The sequence below is a fragment of the Sprattus sprattus genome, assembly GCF_963457725.1.
Source record: "Sprattus sprattus genome assembly, chromosome: 13".
In the NCBI taxonomy this organism is placed as follows: Eukaryota; Metazoa; Chordata; class Actinopteri; order Clupeiformes; family Clupeidae; genus Sprattus; species Sprattus sprattus.
The window spans coordinates 32,803,279-32,815,042 of NC_137911.1; the positions used below are offsets into that span (position 1 = coordinate 32,803,279).

At 44.8% G+C, this 11,764-nt stretch overlaps 1 protein-coding gene across 1 annotated transcript in view; it reads left to right on the forward strand.

Moving 5' to 3' along the window:
- Positions 1–1,849: 1,849 nt before the first annotated feature.
- The window catches only part of ppp2r5eb (protein phosphatase 2, regulatory subunit B', epsilon isoform b), an 18,340-nt gene continuing 8,425 nt past the window's right edge, over positions 1,850–11,764 (forward strand). Inside the window, exons 1-3 of the mRNA XM_080850307.1 lie at positions 1,850–2,201; positions 9,317–9,477; positions 11,018–11,112. Coding sequence (XP_080706433.1) covers positions 9,321–9,477; positions 11,018–11,112 — 252 coding nt within the window. The 5' untranslated portion in view covers positions 1,850–2,201; positions 9,317–9,320. The remainder of the gene's footprint in view (positions 2,202–9,316; positions 9,478–11,017; positions 11,113–11,764) is intronic.

Below are 11,764 nucleotides of genomic sequence, written 5' to 3' on the forward strand. Positions count from 1 at the left end.
TTATGTTACATCACAAGACCAGAGTGCATGATGGTGCTTATGTTATGTCCACATGCATAACTGCAATTCCATCATGTCTGCCATGCCACTTTTAGCATTTTAAACCTGTAAAGTTGGTTAAACCCTAACCCTAACCTGTAAAGGTTTGCCAATGAGTCCTGTTTATGCAATAAAAGCAGCATGGCACTCAGACAGAGCTCTTATCACTGTCAGGTTATCTGTATGAAGTTAAGCAGAGGCATAATGGTGAAACGAGGCACACAGGCACACTCCGGCAAGATATCAAACTGAACAGTGAACACACACCATAGAAAATAAGTCAGTATGGATTAAAACAGTGTGAAGACATCAAAAAAATTATACTTATATGATTCGAGATATTGAAAAAGAGTGTGTGGGGATCTACTTTGATGGTTTCGTCCGTGAGTACAAATTTTAAAAGTGTAGGCCACTATTGAAATCAGATTTCCATATACTGTATAGCCCAGGCAAAATAGCCCATTTTGGAGCCAAAAATAGAATTACTTGTTAAATATTTAAATTTTTTCGTGTCCAGAACAACATACTAAAAGTCCTAAGAAATCCTAGTTGAGGAAATATGTTTAATTCTCATCAATCTGAGATGTGTGCTAATAATGCATGGCAAAAATACACCTAAAAAAATGTCATTATTTCCTTTATTCCTATCAAAATCAAACTTTACACAATGAAAGTACCCATGGAAAGTAACTTTTTTTGTATTACAAGTTTCTTTGAAAATGAATCTGAATATGCAAATGAGCTATACACTAATCGAATATGCCCAAAATACGTCAAATAGGCTTATTTTTTTCCTTTACTCCTACCACAATACAACTTTACATGGTAAAAGTATACATAAAAAGTAACTTTTATATATTACAAGTTTTTTTTTAATTAATTTGAATATGCACATGAGCGTCACACTTAGTGAATATGTCCTGATTGCATAGGCAGAAACACAATACCCTGGCAGGTACTACCAAGCCACGCAGTTTTCAGGTTAGAGGCCAGTCTAAAAGCAACATTGCCTTCTCCCATTGGCAGTAGGGTGATTGGATGAAGATTGGGCCGATGCATTTGTCAAACATATGAATGGTGTTTCTGCCTATGGACATATTCAATACGTGTGGGGCTCATGTGCATATTCATATGAATTTCAAAAGAAACTTTTTATACAAATATTTTTACTTTTCATGTGTTCTTTCATTGTGAAAAGTTTCATTTTGATAGGAGTAAAGGGAAAAATTGCATTTTTGAAGTGTATTTTTTCCATGCATTATTAGCACAGAGTAATAAACATAGTAAACATAGTTAGTAAACATATAGTACTAGAACACAGAAGTAAACATATTTCCTCATCTAGGATTTCTTTACTAGGACTTTTAGTATGTTGTTCTGGACACTTCAGAAAAATTATTTTACAATTAGTCTGTCGTAAAACGGTATTTTGCCTGGCCTAATATTCAAATACATTTCAATGCTGACCCGGCCTGTTTTTAATTGTTCTGCAAAAATACGTTTTTTCCCAGTGCAGTCTCCCGGTGGGGTTGGGCTACCAGGTTTATCCTCATTCCGAGAGAGAGACCACCGCCTCCTGCCCAGTCTCTTTCCCGAGCACTCAATCCTCAACCTATCTTTCCTTATTCATCTGTCTGTGAGTCTTAGTGCATCACTAATGAGTGACACAACACGCCATCCAATCGTATCCTTAACATCCTTCAAACCGACCAATGGGCAGCGGGCATAGGCCCAAGCCAACCAGCACTTCCTGTGGGGCTGATGTTATGTGTGCTATGGACTCAGCCCAGTAATATTGACAATAGGGCGAAAAGAGATTGTCCCAAATTAAACACATTCTGAAGAAAACAACCTGAAAACCCAGCGGTACGCTGCAAGCTGGTGATACCATCAACAATCAGGGAATGTGATTCATGTAGCTGCATCTCCTCACACATCCGTATTTCGCTATTAATGGGACACGGCGGATTATTTCGTTAGAAGGTAAAAGGTACTTGTGGGTTTGGCTGTTCAAAAAGGCCAAGATAGCCGTTTATGCTGCTGTTGTAGCCACTGCTGGAAGAGGCCAATTGCACAGGATTGGAAATACCTTTGTGGAAATACTGATTTGAAAGGATCGCTCCTCGCTAACATCTTCGTCAACCGACACACAGAGGATCAAGGTAAGGGAAAGAATGTTAGCTAGTCGCTTTTCTTCTGTGCTAACTTGGAGCTTTTTGAAGCACGTCTTGGTAGCTAGCTCGGTGGGAAACGGTAACGTTAGCCAGATAGGCAACTGGCTTGATAGCCGTCTGCACTTAACATTACATCTAGAAATGTATGGGATGGCTGATCAGCCGACCAGTGTGTAGCTATCGTTAGTTGGCTAACAGACTGACTCATTTATACTTCGCAAAGAACGATCACTGACATTTTGAAACGTCCAAGCTTCGCCACCATACATACTTACTTTCAGAAAGTTATGTAAACAGTAGAAAGATAATTGTTTAGCTTTACGCTAGTATTAGTTTTCTGAAGGACAGTTGTGCCTCGCTAACTAGCTATCTACAGCTAGCTCGGTAGTTAGCCAGCTGTATAGCAAACGTTCGTGTTTGGCTCTGCCTGTCTCTCTCGAAAGCAAACGTTGGCTAGCAGTCGGTAGTAATGAAGGAATGTTGTTAGCTAAGTTAGCACTAGCTCAAATATGCCCTGCGTTATAGGACATCAGAGGAGTTACCGGTGGAGCAGTCTTTCACTGAATTAAAAACTGTTATCTGAGGTTAAGCACTATGCTAAACATCATTTAAGAATGACATTTCAGTGCAGCTTGTCGTTATTTTCCTCTTGTTACAAGACCCTGCTGCCCGTGTCTTATCCTGTTATTGCTTAGAAAGTATCCTTTTGCAGTTAGCTCGTCGGTAGCTAGCTCCTTAACTTGCAGGCCGTAAAACCAGTTTGCTTAGTTAACTGTTGGTCTGAAACATCACGCCGTACTGGGTAGGTTAGCTGCTTATGAATGAATCAGACTTAACATCAATTTATTTACTCTCGGTTATTTTCACATGATTCAAAGAGTTCTTGTCTGTCGTTTCCATGATGCACCTTGTTAGATTGTGAGAACTGCAACAGCTATGATAATAAATCTTTTGACGTCTAACGTTAACAGAGCTAACGGTTCGTCTAATGCCAAACCGGGTTGATGGCATTCTGGTGAATCAGACACAGAAGCATAGACTGAACCGGTAGCCTTGCCTTGAGACACGAATGTTTTTCCGTAGTGTTCGGTTAGTTGAACCGTACCGGTGGCATGTACACTATCCCCATCTCCACCAGATCCCGCTCCTCTCCGTTCAGCCCAGGACCTCCTGTCATACGGGGTTGATAAGGCCAGTGAGGCAGGGCACATGACGAGGTGGGGGAATCCAGGTTTCTACTTTTGATCTAGAAACCATGTCTCAGATTCAGCTAGTCTCCTCAGAATCCTGTGTAGATCAGACTCTGTTTGTGTGTGTGTGTGTGTGTGTGTTTGATTGTGTGTTTTGACACACAGTTTGTTGGAGTGTCTGATTAATGTCTAGAGTACCTTATTTCATTTCACTACTGCCAACACAACCGCTGCCAATAGGTGTGTGTGTGTGTGTGTGCGGCGTGACGCATGTTGCCCAATCAAAAGAGCAAAAGTGTCAAACCTACTTGTTTAGTTCTGTAACCTGGCAACCACGATCTTCCTCCTGTGTCGCTCGTGAGCATAGGGTTGGACCTCGTAGGGTTGGACATCGTAGGGTGGGACCTCGTAGGGTGGGACCTGGTAGGGTGAAACCTCGTAGGGTTGGACCTCGTAGGGTTGGACATCGTAGGGTGGGAACTCGTAGGGTGGGACCTGGTAGGGTGAGACCTCGTACTGCAGGCCCCTGATGATGACATACTGCAGGCCCCTGATGATGACATACACTGCAGGCCCCTGATGATGACATACACTGCAGGCCCCTGATGATGACGTACACTGCAGGCCCCTGATGATGACATACTGCAGGCCCCTGATGATGACATACTGTAGGCCCCTGATGAGATACTGCAGGCCCCACACACACACACACACACACACACACACACACACACACACACACACACACACACACACACATTGGTTAGTTAGTTTGCATAGTTGGGTTAAGTGGCAGGACTGATAATATTTATCGATTATCATAACAGCCTTAATAGAGACCATCACACTGATGTCTCCATTACTGGAAGCTGTGTTGTACACGTATTAAAAAGCTGGGTCTGTGTCTGTCAGTGCGGTTACATGATGGCATAAACCCGATTTCGGCCAAAGCCCGACTTCTCTATCCATGGGGGGTTAACTGCGTTATCTCATGGCAGTGGCAAATCCAGATCTTGGCCGCGTCAGTTCAAATCAAATGTGGGATGTTTACAAGCGGGCATCTGCTACCGTTGATTATACAGTAAATAAGTTGTGAAATGAAACAAAAACACATCACAGTTAAAGTTGTATTAGTATTGATTGATTCACTTTGATATGAATGGATTACATGACTAACAAGTGGTGGAAAAGTAGTATGAAAATATTTGTGAATTAGCGCGTTCTGTCCAAAACAGTCGCAGTCAACGTTTTAATTTCAACGTTTCACTTTCGTTTCAGTATTTCAAAGTGAATGAGAGAGAGCACAAGAACAGTGAGCGTCTAGCTGCGATAATCATATCATAGACATATGATGCATGTGTCTATGGGCTGGATCTCAAGCATGCGCAAAAGTTGTTGTTGTCCAGTTGTAGGGCCAATAGTTTTCCGCGAAAACGGAAAACGGACGGAATACGCGGAATGGACCATCTGAAACGGAATGGACCACTGAAAACGGAATTGCAACTTTTCAAACGGAAACATAATTTTGTGCATCAAAATCGCCCAAAACCCCCTGTATTTTACCCTGTAAGACTGAATTTCTTTCTAATAAACACAACAACGATCGCAACAATGAACAAACATTAATTAAAGAACAAAAGCGGTCAGAAAATGTCACGTCTGCGCTGAACTCTGCTCCGGCCACGCCCCCCTTTTCAACGGTAGTCACGTTAATTTGCTCATCTTCCCAATCACATTAAAACTAAAAATGTTAAGTCTTCTGTTGTGTTGATGGCTGGCAAACAACAATCTAAGAAGGGCACGTATTATTCACTGAGTTACCAAGCAGTCTAATTTATGGGGACTAATTAGCACTGCACTGAATTACATTACCATGCTACACAATAACAATTACACAACTAATATTACTAGATACATATAATAGTGGACATTACACTAGGCAACATGGATCTCATTCATATATATGAACCCATCTTTATTACAGCGTATCAACATAAGAACAGAACATAGCTAAATCTCCGCTTAGCATCATGCTAATCACTAGTAATAGCACGAGCAGGTAGCCCAAAATTTGGTATTTAATACATGATCTATTACAGAAGCAACTTCATGAAAACCCTTACTTTCATTAAGTATGCACATAATACCTCACATACAGGTCGAACAATGATGATTTAAGCATTGGAAATGTATAAGGCACAGTATGGTCAACTACTTAGCGACAAACTGAACTCGACAGTATCTTAACTGTGGGTGCTACACGCACGCAAACAGCGTTGCTAGGCAACATCACTGTATCAACAGAGTTTTTCATACAGTTAACGTGCAGAAAGGCATTATACGGCTGTTTGTATTTTTTTGACGCGGAATCACGGAATTACCAAAAACGTGACACGGAATTTGCTTTTTTTTGACGCGGAAAACTATTGGCCCTACAGTTGTAATCTAGTTTCGAGAGTTACATGCCCGCGTTGTCCGATTTCCAGCGTAATCCGATCACTTATCTGGGGGTGTAAATCTGATTTCAGTCGGACACAGGAAATCTAGATTTGGGAAGTTACATGAATTGGATCTTCGATTGAAACCCGACTACGCTCGAAAACTGGACACATGTAACCGCACTGTGTGTCCTGTGTGTCTGTGTGTCTGTGTGTCTGTGTGTCTGTGTGTCTGTGTGTGTGTGTGTGTGTGTGTGTGTGTGTGTGTGTGTGTGTGTGTGTGTGTGTGTGTGTGTGTGTGTGTGTGTGAGAGAGAGAGAGAGAGAGAGAGAGAGAGAGAGAGAGAGAGAGAGAGAGTTTAATGGCGCGAGTCATCAGATCTGTATTCTTATGAAAGACGTGAGGGCTGTTCCTTTCCCTCTCTTTTTTCTCCTCTCTCTATCTGTTCTCACACTGTCTTTCTCTCTCTTCTCCCACACTCAGTCTTTATTTATCTCTCTCTCTCGCTCTCTTCTTCCTCACTTACTCTTTCTCTTCTTCCTCTTTTTCTTCAATCCCCTCTCTCTCTCTCATTCCTCTCTCTGTCTCTTTTTTCTCACTTTCTCTCTCTCTCTCTCTTCTCCCACACTCAGTCTCTATCTTTCGCTCTCTCTCTCCTTCCTCTCACTCTTTCTCTCTCTTCTTCCTCTCTCACTCTTTCTCTCTCTTTCCTCTCTCTCGCTCTCTCTTTTCCCACACTCCGTCTTTCTCTCTCGTTCCTCTCCGTCTTTCTCTCTCTTCTTCCTCTCTCTCTTCTCCTTCTCTTTATTCCCCCTCTTTATCTCAGTTCATATGCCGGTGCTGTGAGTGGCAGACTGACTGACTGTGTGTGTGTGTGTGTGTGTGGGGCAGACTTTACAAGTACTAGTTGTAGTTCATACTTTGTGCGTTGTGTGTGAATAACCATCACTTGCTGCCCAGTTTTTGTGTGTCTGTGTGTGTGTGTTGAGAGTAGATGACAGCATCAGGGGTAGTATGGGTAGGTGTATTTCAGTGGGTCTTTTCAGAATTTCATAGGATTTACTACACACACACACACACACACACACACACACACCCTCACTTAGATGTGCAGCATAGCCAAATGCACGTGTAGCACACTGAGCAGTTTTCATTCACCTATGCTCCATCTTTTTACTACACCCACAATATTCCCAGCATAGACACATAAACTAAGCTCAAAAAGTAAAAAGTAAGGACATTTGTGTTCTGGTAGAATATTTCTTTGTTGTAACAATGCTTCTTGGCAATACATCTTATACCGTTGGAAAGCCTGTTTATTTCCCTCTTAAATGGAGCCACAGTAAGGATCAAGCGTTTGGGGATGAGCAGCAGAGTAGGTGGGGTGCGCCCGGACATTTGTTTCACGAGGCTCGTCATCATTGGAGGTGAAGTCAAGAGATATCCAGATGAGGGAACACCTGTGTCCTTAAAGAGAGAGTAAAAGACTGTGTGTGTGTGTGTGTGTGTGTGTGTGTGTGTGTGTGTGTGTGTGTGTGTGTGTGTGTGAGGCAGAGTTTGGGACCGAACTCCATCCTCCAAGATGACAACGCTTTGTTTATGTACGTCTATGGTTCCCAGTCAGGGTTTTGATTGGCTCTGCCAAGGCTGCTCGTCCAAGGCTGTTGACTTCCTGTGGAAGCCTGTTGACTTCCTGTTAAGCTTCTTTTTCCCCCCCTTCCCTCGTCCCTCCCTTGTAATCCCTCTTCGTGTGTGTGTGTGTGTGTGTGTGTGTGCGTGCGTGCGTGCATGCGTGCGTGCATGCATGTCAGCTGGCCTGTTATGTAATAAGAATCTAGTAGGAGGGCTCACTTTAATGTGAGATGCCCAGTTGAACAACTCTTAACTGTGTGTGTGTGTGTGAGGAGGGCTCACTTTAAGGGGGGTGGGGGGGGGTAGGCCTCTGGCCTTCAGAAACACCTGTGTCCTGAAAGAGAGAGTGTGTGTGTGTGTGTGTGTGTGTGTGTGTGTGTGTGTGTGTGTGTGTGTGTGTGTGTGTGTGTGTGTGTGTGTGTGTGTGTGTGTGTGAGTGAGTGAGTGAGTAAGAAAGTGAGGTGTCGAGAAGTGGCAAACTCAAGCTCTACTCTCTCCCTCGCTCTGTGTGTGTGTGTGTGTGTGTGTGTGAAGCTGAGAACTGCATGACCTAGTAGGGGTTGGGGGGATGCCATGACAACAAGAATGGGGCGCTGCTCTGTCTGTGTGTGTGTGTGTGTGTGTGTGTGTGTGTGTGGTGATCCTGGTGAGCTCCTCTGGTTAAAAGACAGTAATTAACCTTTCACAAAGTCCGAGTTACTGTTGCTACGCTGGTTAACCTTCACATCTTTGTCATTTGGTAAAACACCAGAAAAGCAGAGAAATCAGTGATGTGTGCAATAGTCATTCAAACTTCATATCGTGCCTAACCCTAACCCAGACGTGTTGGGGAATAAACATTCATTCTTCACATCATGCCGTGCGTGGCAGACGGGTTGCAGTACTGAAGTGGAGGGAAACATTTCAAATATTCAAGTTGGCATCCAAGAGGATGTATGAGTGTGTGTGTGTCTCTTGTGCCATGATGTGATCAGGTTATTGGGCCCATATTGATGATGTCATCAGGTTATTGGGCCCATATTGTAGGTTGGTGCTGTAGGAACCTCCCTAACCTGTAATGACCTAAACTAGCTAGCTACCATTAGTGAAGTTACAGAAGCAGCTTAGTTAACGCTAGTGAAGTTAGCTTAGTTAACGCTAGTGAAGTAAGCTTAGTTAATGCTGGGGAAGTTAGCCAAGTTAACGCTAGTGAAATTAGCTTAGTTAACGCTAGGGAAGTTAGCTTAGTTAACGCTGGGGAAGTTAGCTAAGTTAACGCTAGTGAAATTAGCTTAGTTAACGTTAGGGAAGATGGCTGACTTTGGTATTTCTGATCAGAGACGAAGCTGGTTACTTTATATTGAGTACTTTGATAAAGTTATTGACAAGTCAGGCTTCAGGAAGGGTGAGAAGGGATATCTGCTCAATAATTTACAGCTGCCAAAGGCACGCCGTTTCAGAATACTGCACTTTGTCAAAATCTTGACCGACTTCCCTCACCTAGAAACTATTGCTATGATACGATTTGCCAAGAACTGTGTATTAAATGACGTTCTCTCTCTCTCCCCCCCCCTCTCTCTCTCCTCTCTCTCTCCCTCTCTCTCTCTCTCTCTCCTCTCTCTCTCTCTCTCTCTCTCTCTCCCTCCCCCCCCCCTCTCTCTCTCTCTCCTCTCTCTCTCCCTCCCTCTCTCTCTCTCTCTCTCTCTCCTCTCTCTCTCCCTCCCTCCCTCTCTCTCTCTCTCTCTCTCTCTCTCTCTCTCTCTCTCTCTCTCTCTCTCTCTCTCTCCCCCTCGCTCTCTCTCCCTCTCTCTCTCTCTCTCCCTCGCTCTCTCCCTCTCTCTCTCTCTCTCTCTCTCTCCATCAGGGATATGTCCTCGGCGGCCAGCACTCCTCCGTCGGTGGATAAAGTGGACGGCTTCTCTCGTAAGTCAGTGAGGAAGGCGCGCCAGAAGCGATCGCAGAGCTCCTCTCAGTTCCGTGCTCAGGGCAAACCTATCGAGCTCACGCCTCTCCCTCTGCTTAAAGGTCAGTTACACACACACTCACACACACACAATATACGCACTCACACACACACACACACACCAGCCAATATACACACGCACACAACATACCACACACACACACACACTCACACACTCACACAAATATACGCTCACACACACACACACACACACAATATACGCACTCACACACACACACCGGCCAATATACACACGCACACAACATACACACACACACACACTCACACTCACACACACAAATATACGCACACACACACACACACACACACACACACACACACACACAATATACGCACTCACACACACACACCGGCCAATATACACACGCACACAACATACACACACACACACACGTTCGCACAAATATACGCACTCACACACACACACAATATACGCGCACACACACACACACACACACACCAGCCAATATACACACGCACACAACATACACACACACACACACACAAACCCTCTCCCTCTACGTAAAGGTCAGTTCCATACATTGTTGGAGTGTGTTTACACACACACACACACACACACACACACACACACACACACACGCACACACACAAAAACCCTCTCTCTCTACGTAAAGGTCAGTTCCATACATTGTTGGAGTGTGTTCTCTGGCTGTTATGTCATCCACCCGCTGGAACTGTGAATGTTTCTCTGTGAGTGTGTCTGTTTTGTCATCATGTGGTCCCCTGCAGGGGTCTGTGTGTGTGTGTGTGTGTGTGTGTGTGTGTGTGTGTGTGTGTGTGTGTGTGTGTTTGTTTGTGTGTGTGTTTGGCCTGTTGTCATGTGGTCCACCTGCAGGGGTTTGTGTGTGTGTTTGGCCTGTTGTCGTGTGTGTGTGAGTGGGTAAAACTGTGTGTGTGTGCGTGCTCATGTGATCAGACGGTGTGTGTATCCTGCTGTGGTGTACAAGGCTGAAGAAGTTCTCTGTCTGCTCCCTAGGGGGGGTGTGTGTGTGTGTGTGTGTGTGTGTGTGTGTGTTGTGTGTGTGTGTGTGTCAGTCATGTGCTTCATGTTTGGCCACCAGTCTGTGAAAAGATGGGATGTTGATGCAGCTCTAAGACCAAATGTATAAACACCACGTGCACAGACACACAGTGTGTGTGTGTGTGTGTGTGTGTGTGTGTGTGTGTGGGCGAATGGCCTGGTCAGAGAGAGGATTAGTCCTAAGGCAGGAAGGCTCTGTGGAGTCAGATGAAGGAGAGGACATCTTTGGTTAGGGTCTGGGGTGAGGGGTGAGGGGTGAGGGGTGAGGGGTTAGGGGTGAGGGGTGAGGGGTTAGGGTCTGGGGTTAGGGTTCCATCTCTGTAGTGTTCACACAGATCACCACCAGTCCTCCTCCTTCCCAGGATGCAGCGGTGTGATGTGGAGGCATTCTAGAGCCTCTCTCACAGTTCCACACTCACAGTTCCACTCACGGCCCATAGGGGGCAGGCTCCTACTGCTGTTCTCTCTTTCTCGTGTGTGTGTGTGTGTGTGTGTGTGTGTGTGTGTGTGTGCACCTACACATGAGTCCATGCGTTTAGAGGGAGCCTCCTGCACTCTGCACCAAGACCTTCTTATGGTGCAGCTCATCAAGGCCTCATTCCTCACACCTGCGCAGAACTCTGCCAACTCAGCTGTGGGCAATAGAGAGCACTGATATCAAGGGGTGGGCAGACCAGGCTGAGTTGTGACACCCCCCCCCCCCCCCCCCCCCTCTTAAATTCTGGACGAGCCCCCATATGTTACGTGCCCGGCTGAATGCACGAAACATAAATGGAGGCCACGCTGTTTTTTTAAGAATGAATAATTTATTAAAAGGTTAAAGGGTACTTCAAAGTCAAAGGAATGCAGAAGTGTGGTGCAATTCAGTATTGTGAAGAGTAAACCAAAGTGTCGTGCAAAGTCAGTTTAGGGGTAAACAAACGAAAAGATAATGAGATCAAACTTTCAAACAACAACAAAGAACCAAACACCAAGGCGAACCCAAATTCCTACGACCAACGATCAACCAAAAAGCAAAATACCGGGAGGACCAGAGCAGCCTTGACTGCCGGCTGGTCATGGCTTATGTAGCCCAGCTAATCAGGAACACACCTGTCCTCAATCACCTACCCAGCTGATCAGGAACACACCTGTCCTCAATCACCTGCCCAGCTGATCAGGAACACACCTGTCCTCAATCACCTGCCCAGCTGATCAGGAACACACCTGTCCTCAATCATCTACTGCAGAGACAGAGTGGTGGAGAGAGAACAGTCATGGCAACCATTGTTCTTAGGGCTAGGACC